Source organism: Neomonachus schauinslandi, chromosome 6, assembly GCF_002201575.2.
Source record: "Neomonachus schauinslandi chromosome 6, ASM220157v2, whole genome shotgun sequence".
Taxonomy (NCBI): domain Eukaryota; kingdom Metazoa; phylum Chordata; class Mammalia; order Carnivora; family Phocidae; genus Neomonachus; species Neomonachus schauinslandi.
Window position 1 is genome coordinate 103,417,504 of NC_058408.1, and position 27,638 is coordinate 103,445,141.

General features: G+C 47.2%; 1 protein-coding gene across 1 annotated transcript; it reads right to left on the reverse strand.

The window, feature by feature from the left end:
- Positions 1-27,276, reverse strand: LOC110589412 (40S ribosomal protein S20-like). The gene is made up of 6 exons (XM_021699944.1): positions 27,268-27,276; positions 25,828-25,901; positions 24,058-24,136; positions 23,731-23,783; positions 22,893-22,925; positions 1-394 (listed from the first exon to the last, which is right to left on the reverse strand). Exons 1-6 carry the CDS (start codon positions 27,274-27,276, stop codon positions 1-3), a joined length of 642 nt encoding a protein of 213 aa, XP_021555619.1.
- Positions 27,277-27,638: the final 362 nt, after the last annotated feature.

Below are 27,638 nucleotides of genomic sequence, written 5' to 3' on the forward strand. Positions count from 1 at the left end.
TCAAGCATCAGCATGGGTGACTTCAACCTCAACTCCTGGCTCAATACTGATGGAAGTAATCTGCTTACCAATCTCAGAAGGACTGTATAAATCAATGAGTCGCTTGTGGATCCTTATCTGAAAATGATCCCAAGTCTTAGAACCTTCATCATGAAGAGTTTTTCTTGTAGTGATTCTCAGAGTCTTGGTGGGCATCAGAGCTGGTCCTTTCACTTTGAGATTCTTTTCCTTAGCACCTCTGATCAAGTCAGCACATACCTTCTCCAAAGATTTTACATTGCAGCTGGTTAGAGTAATTTTAATTCGGTGAATCACCATCTCTGGTTCCATGGGTGTCTTCTGAGTGTCTTTAAAAGCCACTGCTACGGCGTGACCCCCTGGCCGAACTGTTCCTCTGTGAGAGCGAACAATGGAGAGTCAGGAGCAGGAGCGGGGTGCCCAGAGCTCTGTTGTCACTGCAACCACACCTCCCTCAAGAAGAATGCTCACAATCAGTTCTACCCACTGTTGGTAAGGACTGGTCCCCTTGGAAGGAGACCTGACGCTGTGTCCTGGAGGGCAGGGGCTGCATTGTGTTCTTTGCTAAATTCCACGTGTAGCCAGGGCCAAACCCAGGGCAAGAATCTGTAATTTTTTGTTGAATAAATGAATAGATAAATGAATGACATTTGTTCTAGTGACAAAAATTAGCATGGGGTCCATGGACCAGTGGCATCAGAATCCCCCAGAAAGCTCGTCAGAAATATACGTCTGTGCACCCCAGTGCCAACTCACAGAAGCTACATCTCTGTTGGTGAGACCTGAGGATTTCTTTGTTAATTTTTCCTGATGATACTGATATAGATAAAATTAAGTGAAAAAAGCAATTTTCAGAACAATGCGTACTGCATAATTTCATATGTCTCTTTCTCTGTGTTTTGAGGTTATGTGGTTATACATGGATTTAGGGGAGGAGGACTTTACCTTAAACCTGATGTGCTTTTAGAGATGAGATGACACAGATGATCAATTAATACATTCTGCAAAAACTTAAATACTACAGATAAGTAAGGTAATTATATACTTTATCCCCCAATCTGAACACTTTTGATAGTGAAAGTCAATGCTGTTATTAGTCACACTAGCAACAGAGAAAGCAGGTGGTTACCCTGCCAAGGCCAAAGTTCCCTTTGATCATCTCCCCTCCTGGATACAGCTACCTCCCAGGTGGTGGTATAACCACTGTTACCAGTTTGATGGGTGTTTTACACACTCTATAAGAACAATATGAAACTACTGAAAGCACTTTGTTTGGGAGCTTCTCTTTTTCCACAAACAATATCACACTAAATGTAACAACATGCCTGCTTCTTTTCTTTCACTCAACACTATATGTCTTGGAGGTTTAGCCACGTCAAGCCCACATGGGTCTGCTTTATTCCTTTTAACTGCTATAGAGCATTCCACATATGACCATACCTTATTTTTCCATTCTCTTGTGAATGGACATCTGGGTTGTTTCCAATTCTTCGAAATTACTAAAATGCTAAAGATCATGGTGATGGTGATAATGTCTCAATGGTGAAACAACCTAGCATCCATCAGAGGTCAGTCAAAAGTTAAAATATTTTCAGGAGATGGCATTTTTGAGGAATAACTGAATTTATAAGCACAGTCCCTCTCCAGGCCTGAGGATTCCCCACTTTCCCTAACCAGGGAAGGTACAGGTGAGGTCCAGAAGTGGGGCTCTCCCCAGCTTCACCATCAGAAGACTCCAATGCCCCTGACCCCCAGATCTTTCCGCCCTAAGCTCCTCTCCCCAGGTCTGACTCCTCCAGCTTGCTGTTCTTCTTTCTCCTCCTTCCACTGTTCATGAGGCTCTTTCACTCAACTGAGGTGACAGCTGGATGCCATGGAAATAGCCTGTTCTCCACAGCTGGACAGAATGTGTTCAATTCCCAGTTCCATCACTGACTGACTGTGTGATCTTGAGTGAATTGCTTTACTTCTCTGGGTCTCCAGCTTTTCATTGGTAGAATGGGGAAAATATTATCTACTTCCTGGGATTGTGGGCTCTCATGTGGGAAAACACAACAGGTAATATGCATAGCCTTTGTTGCCACCAAGTGGGTGCTCAGTAAGTGTTCACTTCAGTCCCCCTTTCCTTGTCTCCTCATTGCTTTGTGTGGATTAGTGTCACGGCAAAATCAAAAAGCCTGTGGGTGCTCCCAAGGACCAGGATTGAGTTGCCTCCTCTTTTGTACAATCTCTGCCCCTCTCAAGTCCAGCACAGATTTGGGGCACACTTAGGGTCCCAGGAGGGAGCAAGGAGAGAGTGTAAGGAGGCTGTCTTTGTCTAGGGTCCTGGGAGACTACCCAGAGAAAGACAGGGAGATAAGGCCCTGCCCTGGGACAGATACCTCACCCATGGGATTTTTCAATCTGATAAAAGCAATATTTTCTAATTCAGGAGGTGTCTAGTCTGATGGAAGAGACCTGGTCTTTGCCTCCAAAGAATCTCCCAATCTGATGGGAGGGACATAGTATCCCCTGAAGTGCTTAGCCTGATGAGGGAGACATGATATCAATTCCCAGGGAATTTTCCAGACTGATGGAGGAGACATACTCTCTGAAAGCCTTGCTAACTTTCATTGAAGACTTCCATTTTTCATGAACCTCTTGTAGCTTCTCTTCCTTCCATATATATGTGTGCGCTGCTTTCGTTACTGGACTGTGAGTTTCATGAGGACAGAATTGATATCTCACTTTCGGGACCTCTAGTCTCAGCTTGTTTCTCAGGAGGCTTGCTGACTGGCTACGTTTTCAGGGATTCCCAACAGTCGGGCTCCTTAAGCCACTCAGGGGCACAGGCAAAGCAATTTAGAAGATGGGAATGAGTCATCCAAGACAGTTGAGAGGAGGGGATGGTGAGAGGTTGCCTGGGCCTGGGGCCTGCCCTCCCACCCTCACTCTCTCAGCTCCCTTATGGAAACCTCCACAGCCCTGTCTGTGGCCTCTCCCCTCATGGGAGCTGTGTGCTGAGGTGGGCACCTCTGTCTGTGCAGGAGAGGAGAAAACATGTCAGACCCAGAGCTGACGGGCAAGTCAAAACTACTGGTTAAATGGCTTTAAAGTAGTGGCCATTTATAAGTTAATGAAAGAGAAAATAGGCACATTATACATACAGATTTGTCCTTAATGAGGGGAAAAGGCATTGTTTACTGATGTTCAGTTCTAATTATCCATGCACAAGGCTAGCTTTTTTCCAGCAGTGCAGCGTGCCCCCATTCTCCTATCTTCTACCATGTTCCTTTAACCCCTTCAGTGCCCAGCTGGACACTGACTCAGCCCTCAGAGCATCAGGTTCCAGTGCTGGCTGAGTAGCCAATTTCTGACTGAGTCTGCAGGGACCTTTGACCCCGAGACAGGCCCGGCAGCTGTTTATGTCTTCTACTCTCCTCAGCTGGATGGCCAGATGTGGGACAATGCTGCCAAGGACCCTCAGGGCAGCCACCCATGGAAAGACGCAGAGCTCAGGGATGGCTGCTTTTCTGGGGAGGAGGCTGCAGGGGAGAAGGGGGGACTCAATTGAGGAGGCAGACGGAGGGTCGGGGCTGCGAGCCGGGGACTCCCCACAAGGCAAGGGCTTAGGAGCATCACCCACCAATACCATCCTTTACAATTTCTCTGAAACTGTCAAGAAGGAAGAGGATCCCTTGGGAAAGGTGAACAGTGGTGGTACTTCCCAGACACACACCTCACTGAAGCCATTGCTGAGGTCACCCTTGACCATTTTTCACTTAGCGTAAGCACACCTGAGGTCACCTGGATAAACAGATAACTCCTCACCACCCCATAAACTTCTCCCTCATCCTCAGGTCCCAGCCGGCTAGATGTTGCTTGTCCTCAGTGGGGAAATAAACTAGCAATAGGGATGAGAGTGGAACATGCATGACTCTTGCCAAAGTGAGTTCACAAAGCCTGCTCAGCTTGGGAAATCAGTGAGGAAAGAAGAAGGTGCAGGACTTATACACTGGCAATGGGGGGCATTGGTGGGGAGAGGAGACGGCTCAGTCAGTCTCAACCACAGTCCTCCAGGGGCACATTTGAGCTGTCTTTAGGAGCCTAGGCTGGGAACGAATTTGGCTTTCTCTTGAACTTTCTGGGTGAGTTCCCGGAAGCAGTTTTAGCTTGCTAACGCTCCGAGTGCCTTCACCACGCTGCACTGGGAGGTCCAGGAAAACGTGCCTGGGGGCTACCCACAGGTCGTTGCATGGGTGGTGGCAAAAACGTTACTGCTGTGACCACTAGACAAGTGTACGTGGAGTGACCCCATTGCACAATTTTGAGGGTTTGATAAAAGGGGGAACTTCATGATTCATTAAAAAGGCAGTTGAACAACTTTATACCAACGAGTGTGAAAATTTAGATAAAATGGACAGTGTCAAAACTGACAAAAGAATAGAAAGCCCAAATAATCTTATAACTGTTAAAGAGTCTGAACGCATAATTGAAGATCTCCTCACAGAGAAAATTCCAGGCTCCAACTTCAGTTCTTCCTTTGCCAGTTATTGGGCACTTGCTGCTATGAAAGCCAAGAATTCGATCTACATTCACCTTCTTATGCCTATGTCCTACACTCTCCTGAAATCAGGAGAGTTATGTTTGAATCCTCTTTCCCCACCCTTAACCCAGAAGTGATGTCATGCAGCATCCTTTTCATAAATACCTCCTATTTCTTTGATGCTTTGAGTGGGTAACCAAGAGAAATTTTATGAGACTATTAAGGGTCCTTGTGTTAAGTCACTTATATTGATCTTATTTAATGTACACAAGCTTCATGCAAGAGAGACATTATTATCCCCGTCTGAGGTTCAGAGAAGTGGACTGACTTGTCCAAGTCACAGAGTTAGAAAGGAGAAAGGAAAGAAGGAGCCCAGGGCCATGTGCCTCCAAAGCCTTTTCCTTTCCTGCTGTTCGGCACTGCTGCCCAGGACAAGCCTGTTCCTTCCTCAAAGGAAAGAAGATCATGACTGAATCCTCTCCCCGCCCCCAGCCCCCATCTCCAGCTTTCAACATCCAGGTCAGAATTCCATGTCCCTCCCATCCTGATTACAATGCTCAGGAATTTCTTCAGTTGGTCAATGACCCTCTTGCTTAGCAGCCCCCAGAACTGAAGCTGGCATTGAAAGGCATGGTTGGCTATTCTGTTTATCTATTTCTAGGTTAAAAATTATCCCAAACTTAATGGGGGTAAAACGACCATATATTATGCCTACAGACCCTGTGGGTCAGTAGTTTGAATAGGGTACAGTAGAGATGCCTTGTCTCTACTCCACGATGTATGGTATCATCTGGAAGACCTGAAGGCTGAAGGTGACTCAGTTGCTGGGGGCTCCTTTGCTCATATATCTGGTAGCTGGTGCTGGCTCTTGGCTGTGACTGTTGGCCAGAATATCTATATGTGGCCTCTCGTACGGCGTTGGCTTCCTCACAATATTGCGGCGAGATTCCTGTGTGAGAGTGCCAGGTGAAAGCCATGTTGCCTCTTAGGGCGTAGTTTTGCTGGTTGTACAATATCACATTGGTGACACAGCATTTGTTGAGGTAGCCACAAAGTCCTACCCAATTTCAAAAGAGGAGAAATAGACTCTACTTCTCGATGGGCAAGTGTCAAGGTTCTAGAAGAGCAGGTGGGGCTGGAAATATTGCTGTGGCCATTTTAGGAAAATACAGCGTGCCTCATGGGCCTAGCTGAGAGGAAGCTTTCCACACAAGGGGACTTGAGAGTTTCAATGTCATTTATTCAGTCGACACACCTCGATCAAAGTGTCTCCACGTGCCAGGCCCAAGGACACCCCCGGAGGCCCTGAGAGATTTGACCAAGATGAGGGAACTTTGGGCTTAATTCTCTCCAACCTTCTGGGAAACATTGCTCTGGGTCATTGTGGCTACAGTTCAGAGAATAATTTCTTTCTCTGGGGGCTGCTGTTAAATTGAAGTTTTATACTCCCATTCCTGAAAGAGCAGGTGTATTGAACAACTGAACAGTTTCTGTTTTTTTTTTTTTTTTGAAGAAAAAACCAATTTGTTTTTTACTTATATAAAGCTCTTATTTTTGTTGCCCCACGAAAGAACTAGGTCCCTCAACGGGACAGAGGTTCCTGCCCTTCGATGAGACTCAGAAGCTGGGTAATCCATTTGTGAATTAGCTCTCTGTGGTGTAGAGGGAGAAGCTGGGAGAGCTCCTCTACCCCTTTTCTTGAACTCATGAGTGTGGCTAGTGTAACTGGTTCACTTGCCGTCACCCTGGAAAATGTGATGATCTGGTCATGACAAGTTGAGTTATAGCTAGCATAAGAATCATAGTACTAACCAGTATGGGGATCATACTCCAGGCTCTGGGCTGAGCATTTTACACACTGTCCCATTTAATCCTCTTCACAGTGCTGTGAGCGAGTACTAAAATTGTTTTCACAGATGAGGAGACTACTTGCTAAGGCTCAGAAAAGTTAAATAATTCACCCAAGGGCACACAGCTAGGAAGTGGGATTTGAATCCAGAGATTCAAATGGACTCCGGAGGCTCTTCTCTTAACATTGGCCTATGCTGTGCAGACACTGGCCTGGTAGCTTAGAGGGAGGGGCAAGAATCAGAGTAGAGCAGGCTCTGGGTTTTGGGTGTCTCTTGGTTGGGTGCCAGAGACTCATTCTGCTGCCTCAGTCTTCTCGTCTGTAAATGGGAATAATACCTACCTGAGCGAGTTATGTAAAGCACCAGTATAGTACTCCAGACCCAGTGGGTGCTCGGTCTGTTTGGGGAGTCCCCTTCCCTCTCTCCTTCCTTCATAATTTGCCTTGACCTCCCTTCCCAGAAGTAGGGGGATGGACAAGATTATTTTCTTACCCATAGCTGCTCTAAAATCCCCAGTTCCCTAAGCTCCTGCTGGATTTCAGGGTTCCAGTCCCTCTCCATCGTGCTTTTCATTGGGAGAACTTTAAATGATTTTATAAAAACTGCAAATGTACAAGGTAATTGAGTCTTCTGTTTTATTACCCTGAGCTGCCTGGACCTTGCCTGGCCTCCTCCTCACTCACCGAGCTGCCGGAATAAAGTTGGAAGTGTTTGTGCTAGTAATATATAGGACTTAATTAACCTGGCCTTTTATAGCATTTCCAATGGAGGGTTGGAACGAACTTCGAGGCAGCTTGAGAAAAGGGAAGAGGGAGGGCCTGGGGTGGGAGTGTGTATGCATGTACAACATTCGATGTTGGGTTTTTTTCCCCTCCTGTTCTTTTCTCTAGTACTTTAATCAGCATTTAATGACCCAGTCGAAAATCCATCATTCAGACCCAGGCACTGGTGGGAAGGGCTAGAGGGGAAGCCTGCCTTCTTCCATTCTCTACAGCAGGCTCTGGAATGGTCGATGAGTCCAGCCACACCAACTTCATTCCAGAGACTTCCAGCAGAGGCTAATCCTGCTCTTCTCAGGCGGGAGGCAGTGAGTGGACATTAATAAATAGACTCTCTGTGTTGGCTAATACCATTCCCTACTCAAATGCAAACAAACCCAAGAAGGCTCCAATGGGGTCATGTCCCCATTCCTGGGAGCCAAGCTGAGTTAATCTCCTGTTCTGTCTATCCCTTCCTCCCTCTACTCCTGAACGTTCCCACTCCTTTCCCCTCCTAGCATGAAGCCATGCCTGAACCGGACACCCTTCTAAACCAGCCCAGGAAAAAGTGACTCAACTCAGATCCACCCCGGCCACAGGGGGAGGGGTTTATAACTGCCAGAGTACCTTCATGTCTTGCAACCATTATTTTAGGGAGACTTCCAAGTGAGGGCAGTCAGGGTAAATGCCTCTCACCAGCTGCCTGTTCAAACCATTGCTCCACATACCATGGCTCATAAATCCTACCCCGACACCGCCGAGTGGTTACATCATCTCCAAACCTCATGTAACAATTCGATTTGGAAATAAAAAGGCAGGTGTTAATTGACTCACTCCCTCTGCCCCTTTGCAGTGCCCCTGACCCTTGATAGCTTTTAACCTCACAGTTAATAAAAGTTTGGGGCCCGGTCCCAAAACAGTTCCTCATTCATTCTTCATAACGTCAGCAATTTCTTACTGAGAAACTATAATGTAAGTCATTGGCTAGTCCCTTGGGGGAGAGTGTTAGGTGGCCAAAGGTGAGCAAGAAGCATTTCATGCCTGAGCAAAGCTTCCAGAGGATGATCACAAATTGTGCAGATTTGAGCAACAGGAGCTATGCGTCCTCAGAGAAGGCCTGGGTGCAGCCACAGTTTTAGAAGAGTCTCTAGCTCTCAAGTTGAGTGCTCTTGAGTTTGCCTGCCCAGGATCCATTCCTTCTCCCAGAGCACCCAGGTTCCCCTTGGGGGAATTTATATCTCTTTCCCTAAGTTGACATAGTTTCAAATGGGGTTGAATGTCTGGGGTCCTTAGGGATCAGCCCATGATCAGAGTAGGTCAGCCCTCTCGCCCCAGTGATTAGTTCAGTGATGGGCATGAAATTGAAGCTGGGCTAATGAACACTAAAGCTTCAGCTACTGGGGAAGAGGAGCTCTTTTTTTCCAGTGGGGTTGGCCGGAAATAGGTCTGGGTCTGTTTGCAGCTCTCTTGCCCTCACTCTGGAGATGCTTCCTGAGCTGTAGAGTGAAGCCATCACTTCACTCCCTCCTTTGGCTTCAGGTTATGTGGTCTCCTGTACCACTATGAACAGCTCTTGCTTTTTATGGGCGTGTATTATCCCAGATCCAAGTGATCCTCTGTCTACCTTCAACTAGTCTGTGTCTAGGAAGAATGTTGAGGACAGCAGAGCTGAGAGATGGAAAGAAGATTGTTGAGGATGTTGGGTAACAGGATCCAGTCCTGTCTAAGTCCTGAGCCCCTGAATTTTCACTTAAGTGGGCTAATGAACTGCTTGTGGTTTCCCTGTTTACCTTTGCGAAAGTCCGTTTCCTTAGAATTTCTTTTGCTGATCCAGTCCCCGAGTCCCAAGCTTTCTAGGTATAGGGACCAATTGGAAGTCACCCTTTCCCTTCCCAGCTCAACAGTGGGCCAAGGAGACATGGGCTCCTTTCCACTTTTTCATTTATGAGAGAGTCAGGGCAATTCAGGGTCAGGTTCTGGCAAGAGAGTGCCTAGAGCACATCATTTCGGGGCTACTCATTTTTAAGGTCTGCACTAGTGTGATTCTGAGAGTGAGTGCCTCCTTAATTTGTACCTTAGGCTTCTTTTGTCTCACCCTAGTCCTGGCCCTAATCAGGTTGCTGGGCCTCCATACCTATCTGTCTCCATACCCAGCCTGAAGAATTCAGAATAGATTTCTACTGTCTTTCTTCCCCCAGAGAAGGGCTTGGCCCATTTTCTGGGCCTTGAAGGATAATGGTCTATAAAGTCCTGTTATGGGGCTTTAGCAGGTCGAACCAGAGCAGAACCAAATACAACTCTTGTTCTAGCCCAAGTCTCCTTCAAAAGGGCAATCAACCTATACCCTCCATGTTTGGCATAAATAAGTCAATGGAGAATCTTCAAATTAGAGTAGGTTCAGAATTATCAGAAACACCAGATTTACTTTTATCTTTATTTTATTTATGTTCATCCATGATTTGACTTACCTTAGGATGAAACAATATTCATTCTTAGCACAGATTAGTTGAATGTAGACAGAAGGTCAAGCACTTGGCCATGGGGAGATGCTGCCTGAGATAATACACACACATGAAGATCAAGAGCAGCTCACTGTGGTGTAGAAGTTAGCATGGCCTGCAGCCAGAGGCCCTCCCTTGATCACACCAACCGGCTGTGTGTCCTTCAGCACAGTTCTTTACTCCTCTGACCTCTGCTACCTCGATTTGGAGGGGCAGACCATAAAGGATGAGCTCTGGAGGTAGAGAAATCTGCCCACAGTCCCAGCTCTCCCTGACTTGGGCAAGCCCCACTCTGAGACTTGTTTCCTCATTATTATTCCTCAGTGGGAATCATAAAGGTACTTCCCTCTTAGGCTCGTTTTAAGGTTCAATGAGATAATGAAGTGCTTAGCACAGAGCCTGATATAATTTCTCAATTAATTATTATTGGTGTTAATATTCTATAAAACAAGAAGACATTTTAGAAGATCAAAAGTACTGCCAAGCATCGAAGTGCTAATACCAGATTTCATCCCAGCCCTAGGAGAATCATCATTGTTTTCAGGGTATTCCAGAGCCAGTGTGAACTGAACACCTACTGTGAGCTCTCTCGGGGCAAGAGCCAAGTCTTGCCTTTTCAATTTTAAGAGGTCTTCACCACCTCCAGCCACAGCAACATCACATCAGGATTCCTCTGGGACCGAGGTATTCACTCCCCTTCTCTTTTTCTCAATGGATGCCTTGTCTTTTTCTTAGAAATCTTCTAAGGAAACCTGGACTCCTCAGATATACCACTGAGGTGGCCCTTAAACCTTATACCTTCTGACTGGTGATTTCTTTTCAGATGTGTGTCCTTTTCCCTCATTAGGTCATCAGTACCTTGAAGGCAGGGACAGGTCCTGAGCTTCTTGGTGCCCCCATAAATCTAGGTACAGAGCAGGTCCTTAGATGTCAGTATTAGACTCATGAGGCCCTGTCCAGCTGGGTACTGTGTGCCTGGGCCTGGGCTGGATAAGAGAGGACCCTAAGGAAGTGTTTGGGAACGAAGAGGGCCTCTGACTGCAGAGGCATCCCATATTCTTTTGGGGGCCACTAGAATAATCAGAGAGCTCTTCCTGAAGCAGCAACAATTGGCAAGGCCTGGGGGGCTCGGTTACCTGAAGCCCTTCCCAAGGCCACAGCCACCCTGGGTAGCCTGCCTGGTTTCCCCACCGGCCCCAGGGCTGCAACTGAACAGTGTTGGCCTCTTAATAAAAACAGCACCAATGCCAAGTCCTAACTCCACGGGAGAAATAGCCCTGTGCCCCTCGATCCCATTAACATTTCACACCTTAATGTGGCCATATTTTTGGAAAGCCAATATGAGCTGAATAGCTTATTGGTATGCAGCTCCAGGTGGGGGTGGGGGCTCCAGGGAGGGGGGGGAGCTCTGCAAAGGGGATGTAATTAAGCCTCAGAATGTTCGATATATGCCCCAAAAGGAGGGCATTTGGGGGTATGAGAGCAAGAGCGATGGGCTTGTCCAGGAGGTTTGTGTGCATGAAAGCTTGACTGTTGCTGGGAAGTCCCAATGCGTCTCCCACCCTTGCTCACACCAAGCCCCCACCCGAGCAGGGCCACCCACTCACCATTTGGGTCCCTAACTTTGCATTTCCCAAGCAGACCCTATCGGCAGCTCTTCTCAGATAAAATACATCATCATTTGCTCCATTAGAAAATAAATGTATGGCTATATTATGGGATTTGCATTCCATTACCTTGGTTTGCATGCCATAAAACATTTATTACACCCTTGGGCTAAAGTCTTAATAATGACTGGGTGTGAGGCACTAATGTGGTGCTGGTCTTGCTCGGGAACCAGAGATTAATGCCTTTTGATGTCACCCAGCTAATAGTCATGCTCACCAATTTGTCCCATCAGAAGACATTAGAGTCAGGCCCTGTGTGGGGGTGGGGGACCACTGCTCAGCTTCAGCTGGGAGACGGGGCTCCTGCTCCCTGCCCCCTACCTGGTCTTGTTCAAAATGCCCAGGATGAAATCTCAAAGTCCTCCCTCTTCCATTCCCCATTCCACTTCCTTCCCCACCCCTACCCCTACCCCCAGCCTTGGGCAACTCCCCACCCCTGGGCATGATGAAGCTGTGACAGGGGGTTAGCTGGTTGCTTTCTTCCCAGACAGCCGCAGCAGCAGGCAAAGCAGCAATAAGGGTGCATGGGAACGGCAGGTGCACACGCACACACGTGCGTGCGCGCACGCACACACACACACACCACTCCTCTCTTCTCTGTCACGGAATTTGCCAGACCTGCCCCATTCAGTCTCTTGTGGCAGCCCAGTAGCCCACAGGAGGCTCACGTCCACCTTCTGTCCACAGTGAGGCCCAGTCACAGCCCCTGGCAGGCCTGTTCAGGCCCTGTGGGGATGGTATTGTGGGTCCTTTATGTCCTCAGCTGGCTCTGTTGGAGCAGAGTTAGGGCTAGGCCTTGGGTGATGTATTGGTCTGTGGGTTTTGTGATTCTCTGTGGGGCATACCTCTCAAGAGACCAAGCCATAAGGCCAGAGATGCCCCTCTCCTCACCTCTTTTGCAAAAGGCCTTGCCCAGGAGACAGTCTTGTCTGCTCAGTAGCCAAGGCTTTCTCTCGATTCTGTGTAGAGTCACCTCAGAGATTAAAAAAGAAACAACAACCACAACAAAAGTCCAAGTTCCACCCATGTTTGCCAAATGAAATTCTCCAGATGGGGGCCTGGGCATCTGTATTTTAAAAATCTGATTCTTAGGTGATGCTGATATGTATTGCTTGGACGTTGGTGGGGGCACCAGAGAAAGTATGCCTTGTGATCTGCATCCTGGCAGCTTCTGCATCACAGGGAAGGCCGACAAAGGTCAAAGATCACTGGTTACAGAACAGCTCAGGCAGTGAGGAACCTGCAAGAAAGACCAGGGTGTGATGACAGAATCCTCCTCTGTCTTTCCTAGGTAGCCTGCCACTCCCTGTCTCCCTCAGGGGTCCCAGACTACAATACCCGTCAGTGTGAACTCTACAGGGGAGCTCTTGGTCCTATTTCAGGTCACCAGTGCACCTGCTCATTCTTCTCTGGGTCAAGCTGCTCTAGAAGCAGCCTTGCTCATGGCCACATCTTTGGCCTAGTTGGAAACTCTGAGGTCATAGGAGAGGTGGGGGCCCCTAGAATGAATCGGGGCCTGAGGAGCCAGTGCAAGGTCAACAGGGGGGTACCTTCTCTATCCTATAATGACGTACCTTACAAATAACAAAATGCAGAGGGAGCTGTATTGCTAAGCCTTATCTAGGTTAGGAGGGAGCACAGAAGATGTTTAATGAGATTGATGACTTAAAAAATGACACCAAACAGTAATCATGTGGATTCAATTTTTTAAAATTATATATAATGTTTTATTTTACCTCCAGTATAGTTAACATACATTGTTACATTAGTTTCAGATATACAATACAGTGATTCAACAATTCTATACATTACTCAGTGCTCACCAAGATAAGTGTGCTCTTAATCCCCTTCATCTATTTCATCCAACGCCCCCCCCATCTCCCCTCTGGGAACCACCAGTCTGTTCTCTGTAGTTAAGAGTCTGTTTCTTTCTTGGTTTGTCTCTCTCTCTTTTTTCCCCTTTGTTCATTTGTTTTGTTTCTTAAATTCCACATATGAGTGAAATCATATGGTATTTGTCTTTCTCGACTGACTTATTTTGCTTAGCATTGTATTCTCTAGCTCCATCCATGTTGTTACAAATGGCAAGATTTCATTCTTTTTTATGGCTGAATAATATTCCATTATCTATCTGTCTATCTATCTATCTATCTATCTATCTATCTATCATCTATCTACCACATCTTCTTTATCCATTCACCTATCAATGGACAGTGGTCTGCTTCCTAATCTGGCTATTGTAAATAATGCTGCAATAAACATGTGGCTTTAGTTTAAGCAAGGACAAGTTAGTGAGATTCCTTCTCACTGGCACCTCCTCACATGGCGGGCCCCAGGCACCATGTTACTGTAAGCGCAGTAGTAAGGCTAGCTGACTCAAACCCAGGCCTTGAGACTTCTAGGCCAGTGCCCTCTGCACAACTTGTGACCACTCTCCTCCCTCACCTTAGACAGAGTGGATTCAGGGCTTCTTCAGATTTCCTCTTCTACCTGAGAGACCAAGTCATGGTCCTTCCTTGCTGTAGGATGGCAGCAGTCTTCACTCTTTGCCCCAATTCTCTGTGCCCCACCTCACTAGCACAATCCATCAAAGCTATCACTTTAAGTCAGTTTCTACTCAGGAAGCTACACGGCTCCCAGCAGCCCATTGATTAAATCCATGCCCCTCCTAGGCTGGCCCTACTTTATACCCAATCTCAAGTTCTGGAGCCAAGATTGGGGATCTCCAGTGCTGGGGCCCTGAGAGCCATAAGTCCTGGTCCTTGCTCTGGAGGAGATTCTAATTTATATATAGAAAAGAGCACTCTACAAAGATGTTATGGGTCTACAAGAAGTACAGACGAAACACCACGGGAGCACATTGCTTCTGACTGCACACATCCAGGAAGGCTGGTGAGTGAGGGGGCACCTAAGGGCAGAGATGAAGGAGGGGTATGGGTTGGCCAAGAAGGGGAATGGTGGGAGCAAATGAATGGGTGTGGGAATACTTCAAGAATGGGAGGGAGTGGAAGGAAACATTACTATGAAAAGATAGCACTGTCAGTGTGGGACTGAATTCTGAGTGCAGGGGAGAGAAAGGTCTTTATACTACAGTGCTGGGCAGGTTCTCTGGCTGAAATGGAGCAGCTGAGGTCAGAAGCAGGGAGCCCAGGTGGATGCCTCTCCTGGCCCAGGAATGAGCCCACTCCTCCTGGACTGGGGCAAGAGTGGGAAGGAAAAGATGGATGAAGGAAGCAAGAGAGAGGAGTCGAGGAGAAGCTGAGGACTGTCTGCAGTGGGCGAGGCTGGAGCACACATGGCTCTGAGAGAGTGGTTCTCCATGGAGCAGTGCATTTGGACATTGATGGGGGTATTTTGTTGTGACAAGGCTGGCGTTTAGTGTGTGTGTTAGCGGGGCGGTGGAGACCAGGAGTGCTCTCTGCCTACTGCAGTGTGTGGAACAGTCCCATGCAATGGCAGGTTCTCCCACATCCCATGCAGCTTTTGAAAATCGCAAGCAGGTTGCTGTGTACCTTACAACCCAAGGGGCACCATTCACTTACATGACGAAGTATATGGCTGTGCAGGGCCCATCTGCACAACCGTCAGGGAAGGCCTCGGCTTGCCCATGATCCTGGTGGCAAAATCTGTTTACGATGACCTGGGTTTAAACCTCGCTCAGTTTCACATATAAGCACAGAGTACTTTTGCATGGTTTTAATATATACCGAATTTTCTAGGAATGCAGCTCCTGTGATGTTGAGGGAGAAGTTGTCCTCTGTTCTGTATAGAACTTGAGCAAGAGTGGTTCACCATTCCAGAAACCACCCCTCATGTGGGTGCATCAGTCAGGGCCCTTATGTCCCAGCACACTAGCAGCAGGAGGTACTGACAGCCCTCCCATTCTGTGGTTTTATGTTTAGGTGCCAGTATTTGACTTCTTCATTGTTGCTGAGCATTTACATATTGAAACACATATTATTTTATTATAACTTACTTTCCTTTGATTTCTCCTTTATGTAACAGTTGGGTCAATATATTGATTTTTTTTTTGAAATTATGTGGATAGGTTGGTAATATTATTATCTTTGCTTTCCATCCTAGGATAGTAAATGGGGCATGACAAACCTGGTAATAAAAGGAGGCTCTGGGTCTGATGGACCGAGAACTATGGTTTTGAGAATCCCAGCCTCAACAGCTTCTCCTGGAAGCCTTGTCTGGCCATGTCAACCCCATGGCCTCACCCGAAGACTTCTTTTCTTCCTAAATGAAGCCCTCTGTTACATCTCTTTTCCACTTTTTAAAAAAAGATTTTTATTTATTTATTTGAGAGAGAGAGAGAGTGTGTGTACAGGGGCAAGGGGCAGAGGGAGAGGGAGAAGCAGGCTCCCAGCTGAGCAGGGAGCCGGATGCAGTGCTTGATCCCAGGACCCTGGGGTCATGACCTGAGCCGAAGGCAGATGCTTAACTGACTGAGCCACCCAGGCGCCCCTCCACTTTTTTTTATGATAATCTCACAGATAATTTTTGTCAATTATGTCCCAATAAACACATAAGCTCCCCAAAACAGCCTTGAAGTGATCGCCTTATATGGCCCTGAGCAGGCTTTGGAGGAAAGCGCACAAACTTGGCTCACTGACTGAAAGGCACAAGTCGGGTGGTGAGGAGGCTCCTGCAGGTAAACACAAGAGAAGGGCATCCCAGCAGAGTAATGCAGAATCCAGAAAATCGCATCCCTCAGTGTGACAGAGCCGGGGCAAAATGGAGACTCCAGACTCTAGAACCGAGATTTCACAATAAGTCTCGTCAAAGTAAAGACCGATTCAGGAAAAAAAAAAAAAAAAAGGTGGGGAATCACTGAAAAATCAAATCAGCTGCACAAATTCTGGGACCACTGAAAAATAACTTATTGGAAGTCCAAAGATAAGACATGTTGAGGAATGGGGGCACCTGGGTGGCTCAGTCAGTTAAGCGTCTGCCTTCAGCTCAGGTCATGATCCTAGGATCCTAGGATCGAGTCCTGCATTGGGCTTCCTGATCCATGGGGAGCCTGCTTTTCCCTCTCCCCCTCACCCCGCTCATGCTCTCTCTCTCCCCCCCAATAAAAAAATAAAATCTTATAAAAAAAAGAAAGACATGTTGAAGACTGAAAAAACAAACAAACAAACAAAAACGAACCTCCAGTGTGAAGAGATGGTGGTTTCAAACTGACCTCTGTGGGCAGAGAGGCATCTTTGTAAATGGGAAGCCTGGCCAAGTGTGGAGACGGGGTTTAGAGAAGTTAATGGATGTTAGCGCCATAGAGGATGATTCAGGGGGGCTTGGCTCCTCCAGTAGTAAGTGCCATACTAGCCATATCTGGAGGACAACCACACATTCCCACTGCAGGTCCTTGTGTCCTTACCCAAAGCAGACAATGGGCTCAGGCCCTGGAAGGAAGGAGGCAATGCTGGGGTCTCCCATTATTTCTAGAGGCCCCTCACATGGATGCAATAATCCACTTCTTTAAAAAATTTAAAGAAAGCCCAAAAGAGAAGTGTTTAAGTCAGACATACTCAGCACTTGCGGAAAGAAGGCTTTTTAGTATTGTGTGTATTTCAGTTCAGGGGAAGCATGAAACAAAACCCAATGGCGGTATAGTGGGTATCAAAATTCCTCAGGTAGTTGACATTATCAATGGTTTCAGGGTCTCAGACGCCCGAGTTCACATCCTAGCTCCATCACTGTGTAGCTGGGTGACCTTGGGCAAGTTATTTAGCCTCTGTGTTCTTCAGTTTCCTCCCCTCTAAAATGGGCATAATGATATTACTTCACTGGATTGTGAAAATTAAAGGAGTTAATATGGTGTTGGAAGGTTCTTAGAACAGTGTAGGGCATATGTAAGTGCTCAATATATGTGTATAATAGTTGTTATTCTTGCTCTTGAGAAAAGGGCCAAGTTTTATTAGCCCCCATCCCCTCCCTACTGATGAACCCATGAAGGAAGGTTTGGGAACATAAACAAGGAGCTGGAAGGGGTGTAGACATGCCCCCTCACCTTTTCAGAGAAGCCAGGGCATGGAGGTCAAGTGACTTAGTCCCGGTTCTAAATCCACTGCTCAGACTAGTAAGTGCATTAGAAGCACAGAGTAGCCCCTTGGCCCCAAAGAGTCAGCTAGGTAGGGGACAAGAAGTGACTGTGTCACTATGAGATTGGTGCCCCCCCCAAAATCTTTAGATTAGAGAGCATGGTGCTCGGGAGGGATACTTTCTCTAGTTTTAGCTCTTATGCACGAACCATTGCTCTGTAGCAACCCTATCGAGGACTCTGATCCTGGAAGCAGGGGAAAGGGTGCCAAGATGGTGGCAGGAAATGAAACCCAGTGGTTCACAAAAGCCTGGCCTGAGAGAGCCTGGGTTCCCCAGGAGTGTCACCCTGCTTACCCTCTCTGCCTGTTTCTCCCCATGTAAATGTCTTAGAGGGATATCCAAGGGTTGGTGGGAGAGGATTGTAGGACTTTAGACCTGCAAAGGATCCTGGAGGTTATGGCAGATGCTGTCAGTGTCCACCCGATCCCCTTGCCCTTACCATGTCTGTGCTCCAAGCCTGACTTCCAGCTGCCGGTATCCGCGGTGCTTTGTCCGAGTCACTACTGTGCCTTTACACAACAACTGGGAAGCAGTCCTCCACTAGTGACCAACAGGATCATTGTGTAAATAACCGAGGTCCTTGGTCCAATGGATAGGATAGCTCTGAGCTATATGTCCTAGGTTGTCTTCCAGGGTTCCCCAGTGGGAGTGAGCTCCAGATATACACAGAGCTAACTTGCTTAATCACACCCCTTGTTGGTCTCCTTCCCTTTGCTGATTCACTTCCCCACTCCTGGGGTCACTTCCCAAATAAACTACCTGCCCAAAGCCTCATCTCAGGGATTGCTTCTGCCACACTAAGGTGGAGGTTATCTGGTGAACCACTTGGTGTTACCTAAGCAAGACAACTGTCATAACACACTTGCCCACGTGTACATAAGTGCCCATCTCGCAGGCTTGCACACGCCCATCTCGCAGGCTTGCACATGCCCCAGAAAGAATCAGAACATTTGCATCATTAGGAAGAAGCTCCCTCCACCAGCTCAGGAAATGATCATCGCTCCATCTCTCTCCCCGGGAATCTTATCGGAAGTAAAAGCCCTGTAACGAGACCCCCTCTGGCTTCTCTCTCACCAGCCGTCTGTTCCTAATAACCCCACCCACGCACCCAAGCCTCTCTGACTTGATATTGCAGGACGCTGTCACTTGAAATTAATTGCAACTAATTAAAAATGATCCGGTTAGGACAATTGCACAATGGCGCTCCAGAGACCGCTTCATTCCCAAAGGTTTGGTGGCGTTTGTGGCTGCCGCAGCCCTAGTCGGCCGGACGGGGCCATACATCATCATGTCATTTTACATTGTTATTTCTCTGAAAGCAGCAATTTAAAAGAGTCTCAGATGAACCTTGAGCAACTTTGCACTAAAAAGAAAAATGTTACTGTCCAGGATCTGTAAAATATAACATATAGACTCAAAGAAGCCACTTGACATGAAAAGCAGCCTTAAGTTTGTGCTGTGATTTGCATATAATATATAATGTTGTAGGAGAAGGACCCACAAAGCAGGCAGTGGCTGTGGAGCATTGATCCTCAGCTTCTTTGTTCAAACTGGGTCCCCTACTGTTGCCGGTTATTATTTTATCACAGCCATTCCTCATGTCAGGTGACAGGACAGCATCTAACCCCCTGGGTTCTAGGGACTACCACCCCTCCTCCTTATTTAGTGGAAGACCTAGGGCTTTCCTGACTCTGACTCTGGTGACATGGCAAATCCCAAGTTGGTGCTGCCAGTTTCCAAGTACATCCCAGGAGTGGCAGTCCAATTAGGACAAGAGGCCCTTCTCAGGCTTGGGCGAGGCCCAGTAAACTGGGAGTTGAGGTCACAAGCCCTGTGAAGCAGCCTAGCAGCCCCCATACCTCACTTCAAGGGCGCCCAGGCAGCTGAGTACATTTTGGCCCTACGTCCTTGAGCTACAAACCTCTCTTGTCACGCCACCTGCTGCCCCAGCTCACTTCTGTGGTCTCTGCATCACCCTCCAAATCTCTCCGCATCAACAGGGCAGGGGAGGGTCAGGCATTTGAACAGAAAGGGGTATGTCAGAAAAGCATCTTGCAAAATTATTGTTTCTAATGCTCTGGGTTTTTTCCTGCAAGTAAGAACAAGAGGCGACTTTAAAGTTATCAACAAAAATAAGATACCTCAGCAAAACAGAAAATTTTAATTCAAAAATTAAAAATCAAAGTCTCTAAAGGTCCAGGAGAAATATAAAAGACTACACAGGGAGGTGAAAGGGGAAGAAATAGCAGGCAGGTAGGCACAGAAATTTTATGTGATCACTAAAATTTGGTTCTGGGCTTCCTGGAGTCCAAAGCAAGAAAGGAAAATAGGAAAAGTGATTAACTACAAATATCACATGGTCCTTAAAGAAAAAGCAGACCAGCTCCTTAGAAGAAATAATGCTGTTTTTTGTTTTTTTGTTTTTTTTTTTTGCATGGATCTCATGTGGATCATGCAGTGGTCAACATCCTCCACAACATCCTCATTGTTAAGGCAGGGGTGAGGCTTGTGAAGGCTCCTGCATTGGAAATCGGGGCCTTGACCTGGTGAAGGCACCTCTCTGGGAGATCCAGAAGGTGTGGATCAAATGTGCAATCCACCAGTGACTGGCTTCATTCAGAAACAACACCCAGATACTGGAAGAATGCAAGGACCAACTCCAACCTCATCTCCAAATTATTCTCCATGCACAGGGTTTCTTTCAGCACGCAGCTTGAGGCTCTGGTTTCCAACAAAGACCTGGAATGCAGGTTTTGCCTGTGCCCGAGAAGTAGATCTAGATATATAAATCATAGCATGTCTGTATAGTGGAACACTGTGCGGCCATCAACAGGAACAAGGAGATGACACGTGCTGCTGGAAAAAGTTGTGTAAGGTGCGTTATTAGGTGAAAAAAGCGGGTTGCACAACAGTAGGCATTGTGGTATTGTGTGATTCTGCTCGTATTAAAAATTAAATAAGGGGCGCCTGGGTGGCTCAGTCGTTACGCGTCTGCCTTCGGCTCAGGTCGTGGTCCCAGGGTCCTGGGATCGAGCCCCGCACTGGGCTCCCTGCTCCGTGGGGAGCCTGCTTCTCCCTCTCCCACTCCCCCTACTTGTGTTCCCTCTCTCGCTGTGTCTCTCTGTCATATAAATAAATAAAATCTTTAAAAAAAAATTAAATAATAAAACAACATATGGGCATAGAAAATTTCCGGAAGGATACATAAGAAATTGGTGACAGTATGTAACCTTAGGGGAGAGGGAATTTTATAGTTTAGCTACACCTTCCTTACGATAATTATGTATTTACTTTGGATTTAAAAAGTTATTTTAAAAAGGTGAATCAAGGGCATCTGGGTGGCTCAGTCAGTTAAGCGTCTGCCTTCGGCTCAGGTCATGATCCCAGAGTCCTGGGATTGAGCCCCGCGTTGGGCTTCCTGGTCAGAGTGGAGTCTGCTTCTCTGTCTTCCTCTGTGGCTCCCCCTGCTTCTGCTCTCTCTCTCTCTCTAGCTCTCTCTCTCTCAAATAAATAAAATCTTTTTTTTTAAAAAAAGGTGAATCAAGAAAACAATACAGTTATGTTAAGAGGAGTGAAGCAGATCAGTTTTACTGGAAAAGTAAGATGGGAAGAGAAAGTCTGGATAAATATAGATTTAATGTCTAAAAGGGGCTGACTTGGGGAGGTAAGATTATAGCAGACTTTCACTTTCAAGTGAATCATTTCTGCAACATTTTTGTAATAAGTAGCTATTTCTTTTATAATAAAATAAAAAACAACATTTTATGTCAATCTAGGGGACTGTCAGGTTGACTGCCTTTTATGAAAATTAAGAGGCCTAATCAAGACTTATCCAAATGAATGGCCACCCTACCTCTGTCGGGCAGTGGGCCAGAAAAGAATCTGCAAATAAGACAAGCATTTTTCCTAAGGAAGCAGTTGGCTGTCTATTCTGGCACACAAATGAATGAATGATCTTGACATTAACATTCTGGCCTCACAGAGCACTGATGCTCGCCTGGGAAGGTGCTTATAGCACAATCCAGAGGCTGTTGTGCTTTTGAAAAAAGAAAGGGCACTTAAAAATCGCTGTTGTTTCATAGTAGGATAATACGTTTGAACTATTAATTTTTCACAATTCTGGCTATTTCCTTCCCTTTGTCTGTCACCAATGCCCTCGCCCTCGGAGCTAGCCTGTTCTCTGCTGGGTGCCTCCGGGAAGAGATGGGACAGGGAAAGCAACAAAGGCTCATCCTGGCTTTTGACTTTGAAAAGCTTAGGGAAAGGGACCCAGGGAGAGAAAAAATAACCATCAGAGAGAATATCTCACTCCCGAGATTAGAAAATGGGCAAGTGGGAGGATCAGAGCTGTGTATGGTGTGAGGATGGGGGCCAGCCTTGGAGGAACAGAAGCAGCATCCAGAGAACTCTGAGCTTCTACTTGGAGAAGCTGAATCAGCAGCTCAGGTCCACAGTGTCCATTTAAGGGCTGGGATGCAGATCAAGAAAGGCCTGGAACTCTGGAGGGCTTCAGGAGGGGGCTACCTCCCTCTACTTTCTCTCTGCACCTGCTTTGGTCTTTTATCTCAGCATCACCAAATATCTTTCCCAACTCCTGTCTGGATGGTTGAACACGATTAATTGTCCTTGATTTGACACCCAGAACCAGAGTGACTTCTTTCTCAGGTCTCCATCCCTTGTTTCTGAGGCCGTCTGTGATTGGCCCAGCTTGGATCACGTGCCCATCCAGTTCTCTGCACCCCCCCCCCCGCCCCAGCATCTCCGCACCAATCTGCTGTTCTTGGAGGCTGAGGTCTCTGTTGCAACCACATTTGGGGCCACTTTTCCCCTCACCCCACTCCGTTTTCCTCCTGAGAACACTGCCCAATAAACCTTCTGCATGTAACTTTCCATCACTTCAGTGTCTATTTCCAATTTAAGACACTCACCTTGCAGACTCTGGGTACCTACAGAATATCTGGAGTCAGCACTAAGGGCTGTGGCGCTCACCTGTCTGGAAAGTGAGGCCCTGGAGAGCGATGGAGCTCCAGACACCATTCCCAACACCAGACAGTGTGAGGCTGAGGCTTTCCTGGAAAGAAACTTAGCACTGGAACTTCGCACTGGAATGAAACTTAGAAAGCCCTGGGTTCTGCCACTGGTGAGCTGGGTGCCTCGGCAAGCCTCTTAACTGGTCTGACTCACAGGATCTCAAATGCAGATCAAGGAATCCCACCCCACAGGGTTAATTCAAAGTTCACAAAAAGGATCTAAGTCAATGGGCCTCAAACAGTGCTTGGCACAGAGTAGAAATATTATACGTATGTAGAACAGTTTGGCTTTCAGAGCTTCCTGCCCCTGGTCATCTACCGGCCTCCCTCTATCCCCACACCCTGTCTACCCTTTCATACCAGACTGGGTGAGGCCATGAGCAGAAGGGCCACACGACCCCCACCAGGAAACCAGCTTCCTGAACTGATTATTACCTTCTTAGACTCTCCACAGGGATTTTGTAGATGCTGAAATGTAAGTCACATTAAGGTCTATTAAAAGATAAGTCATATTAAATTTTGTTTTCTGTTCAAAAGGTTTCCCGTCCCACTCAGTATCTAACATCATGGCCCCTATTATCTTTTTTGGACCTTTTCTGCTACTCATCTCTCTCATTTTCTTCAGCCACGTTGGTCTCCTAGCTGTGTGTTAAACACCCTAGGCATACTCCTACCCCAGGGCCTTTGCACTTGTTGTGCCCTCTTCCAAGACATTCTTCCACCTGACTCACTCTCTCACATCTTCAGGTTCTTACACAAAGATCGGTGAGACAGCCCCATCCCCATTTAAAATAGCAAAACTCCGTCAACACTGCCTAGCCCCTCTCCACTTTAGAACTTGTTATTATCTGACATGAATTTCATGAATTCACTGCTTCTCTTACTCTATTGAAATATAGAGGACAGGGATTTTTGCCTGTTTTATTCTCAACTATATCCCACAACAGTATCTAGCATGAAATATATGCTCGATATATTTTTGTTAAATGAATGAGTGAACGTGTTTGTATGCTTTACAAGCAGGTGAGACTAAACAGAGAAAATCCACTAGTGAGACCAATGACGAATTGATGCCAGCCACGGGAACGGAGGGACAAAAGGTCCCGAGCATGGCTAGAATCGCTGAAGTTCCCTGCCAGGCCTAAGAAATGTCTAGGCTCTCCCCTGCCACCCACCCAGGCAGCTCCTTGAGGACAGGGGCTGTCTATTAGCTAAGTGTCCAGCTCAGTCCCTGGCACGTGGCAGGTACTCAATCGATGTTTGCTGAATGTACCAATGCACCAAGGTGCTGGTGGCCGAGGGGAAGTGGTCTGTACCTCCGGGCACCTTTGGGGAAAAGGCATCTTTAGATGATGACATATTCATTTGCCTCTTAATTCAGCCCTTGTCATCGGCCAGTGTTTCCCAAAGTATGTTCTCCAGAACCTCGGTGCTAATAGGTGTTAGGTAGAAGAAGGGCCCTGTTGTCAAACACATTTGGGAAATCCTGGATTAAATAAAGCTAAACAGGTTTCCTGACTTCCTGAAGAATCTTTAATATGCAAATATAAATTAAAAATCCAAGAGGGGGCTTATGTTTTGAAAGCTTTTCCAAACTTACCTGATCATGGAGCTCATTTTTCAAGGAGAACAAGGATTTCACAGACTGCTGTTTGGGAAACACTGGCATAACCTCACACCTATCAGAAATTGAAAAGATCAGGGAGGAAATCTAGTGCAACATTTTCTCTTCACAGAAGAGACAAGAGAGGTGAAGAACAGAGAGGGAAAGGGGTTGACTGAGGGAAACACGGTAAGTCAGAGGTGGGGCTTGGCTAGAATCCAGCCATCTCTGGCCTCTAGGGCACTTGCTGCTTTCAGTTTTGATCTCTGGGTTTTTTTTTTTTTTAAAGATTTTATTTATTTGAGAGAGAGAATGAGAGAGAGCACATGAGAGGGGGGAGGGTCAGAGGGAGAAGCAGACCCCCCGCCGAGCAGGGAGCCCGATGCGGGACTCGATCCCGGGACTCCAGGATCATGACCTGAGCCGAAGGCAGTCGCTTAACCGACTGAGCCACCCAGGTGCCCATGATCTCTGGGGTTTTGAACTCTGACTTGTCAGGCCCAGTTTGCTCACTGTATTCTCAGAGTCACAGAAACTTAGAACAGGAAACCCCGCAGAGACGTGAACGTTCCACTCCTGACCTCACCTCCTGTTTCTGGCCCCAGCTGCCTGCCATGACCCAACTCTGGGCATGTAACCTGCACCTGGGAGCCCGATGCTCCCCATCTCCACCTCCACCCCTGCCCCCTCCACCCTTCCCTAGCATAGGGTTCCTGCCCCAAAGCCCTGGGTCCCGGGACCAGCAATATCAGTACAACATGAGAAATGGCTAGAAATGCAAATTCGCTGGCCTCACCTCAGACCTACTGAATAAGACTCGGGGTGGAGGGCAGCAATCTGTGTTTTAACAAGCCCCCAGGTGCTTCTGACTCATGCTAAAGTTTATGAACCACTGCCCTAAACCATACTAACTCAGACCAAGCCGAGGTAGGGAAAGGCCTTTCCTTGCCTTCCCTGGTCCCCAGAGAGCAGAGCACAACCTCCAAGGACCTCGGTAAGGATCCTGGAAAACTCCAGACACAAAATCTTCAGAGATTCTTACAGCTCAGCGGGTTCCAATCACTTGAACTTGGTGCCACCTAAACCCTGAAGTTAATTTACACTGTATCATTTCATTAGTTGGCCTAATCGATAGATGCAATTTTATAAAACAGACCTGGGCTGGGCAGTTTTTCAGGCTCCTGTTTTACCTCTCAAATACCCCACCTCTGAAATAAATCCCAGCAGGAGGAGACCTATATGATACATGGGGGGATCTGGAAATGTCAGAGTCTTACCTCAGTCCACTTAAGTCGAGGTGGGGTCCTTTCAGTGCATCAAAAGAAGTGCTTTAATTGAGTTTAATAGCTTGATTTGAGTATATGTTCTTCCCAAATCCATCTGTTTTTTGGATTTCTCATCCAGGGTGATGTGGGCATGCCTCAGTGGTGGCCTCATAGTGGAATGGAATTGAGCAATGCAAGGTCTGCATGGCCCAAAGTGGTGGTCCCAGGAGCCCCCCACCTTCACTCAGGAGGAAGAGGAGGGTAACACCCTCTTTCCTGCCTGCCACCCCCTACTGGCCCTACAGGCGGACAGGAAGCCCCTCAAAATGTGCCCTTGGAAGGCTGGCTGGGATAAGGCGGGTTGCTTATCCACCAGCCACTGAGAAGTGGAGCCCTACAAGTCTCCACGTTGCATCTCCTGTCACAGTCCTGGCTCCCGCTGCGTCTGGGCTCCTCATCGAGGCTGGAGATACTTCGGGCACCCACTCGCTCACTCACTCACCCACTTGGCCCAGGCAGCGCTGCTATGGCAGCCCTCCATCCATCCTCGTCATTCAGGGGCCTCTGAAAGTATGCCTGTCAGTATAATGCACGGCCTGTTGAGGGGAAGTGACATTTTGAATAGTGGACACTTTTCCAGGAGCATTCATCCTAGGTCAGCCTCATGATAAATAAATACATTTGGCGTCTGAAGTCAGCAGGCAGGATACAACGACCGAAATGCAAGCCCAGATGCATGTTCCATAAGGCTGACTTGACGGGGTGGAGGTAGGCTGTGAGGGAAAGGGGGAGAGGGAAGGCTCCGTGAGTAGATTTGGGGGAGACTTTATTCCTCCTCTGCCTGGCACCTCTAGGGAAAACAGGAAGCAAATGATGCTGCAATTTCCATTGTCCCCAAACCGCAAGAGGGTACTTTCTTTCTGTCACCCCTTCTGCTCCTCACCTGTCCCTCCTCCCCACAAAAAAACCCCTAGTCCCCATCTTAATTACCCCTAACAGTGCCCTAAACAAAGTATTTATAAGGCTTACTGAGTTTGTCTTCCCATTCCTATTAATAAAGTCTGGGAATGTAGGGAAGAAATATGGGTGGGTGACAGGGTTTTTAATGGTGCCTCACCTTAAATGCATTTTAAAATATGTAAATCAATAAAAAAATTATTTGTAATAGCAGCCTAAGAGTGCTGGTTAGCCTGGCACGGAGTGAAATGCACGCTACAAGCCCTATTACCATACATCCTGGGAGCTGTAGTTAGGATTAATCTGTCAAAGGGGATGGTTTAGTGTTGATGAATATGACATGTGACCATTAACGATGTTGATTTTATCTCCCGAGATTAGCATGATTTACTTCGGATGGATAATAATGTCATTTGCTTGATGCAGTAGATCTGTTTACGAGCTGATTAAATTGTAAGGCCTTGCCTCATTTCATGCTATTTGGTTTACAGCTTCATTACCACAATCACAAAAGCTGGGGAAATGTCCCACATTCCATGTCACAATAAATCACTGCTTCACGTTGCTGGGATGGATTTTAGCAGTCCTGCCCAGCAAGGACCATTCTTGGCTCCCCACTAATCTGTGATCCAGAATACATTAGGGGGATCTTCAGGAACACCGGAATGAGAGGGGGCAGGAATCCTCTCGGATCTTTTAACTGAGATTAAGGAAGTCCTTGAGTAATTAGCTGTAACAAATTGCCTTATTATTTAGACAGTGAAGTCACTGTTTTTGTTGCAAGGATGATTACCATAAATATGCAGAAAAGTGACACTCAGAAACCAGGAGGGAAGCTTGGAAGCCAATTTCATTTTCACCCCGTCATCCTTTGCTCTGGGAGAGGGGCGATCGGAATGCAAGGTGTGTAGGGGACCTGTGTGGGAGGTCCTCCACCCTGCCATGCTTTTCCAACGTGGAGTGAGAGGAGGTGTGCACCACATACCCACAACATCGCGCCGGCCACCTCAGCACCTCTGGGTGGGATGCGGCTGAAGGGGAGGGGAGAGAGGAGAATGCCTGGCATCTGGGTCAGAGGAGAAGTATGTAAACTACAGACCTGTTCACTCCATGCCAACTCCGTGCCGGACTGAGCCGGCAGTGTGATTCTCTACCCTGTGCCTGGGGGAGAGAGAGGAAGCGGAAAAGACAGGGCTGTTTACCCCTCAAAAAGCTGGGGAGGCAGAAAACACAGGCCTGAAATGATTACTTACATTTCTAATAACACCTAAGAGATTTTGAGTTCTTAACTCCTGCCAGATCCTGGTCTCACCACTGACACAACCCTAGGAGATTGGCATTAGTATTCTCACCCCG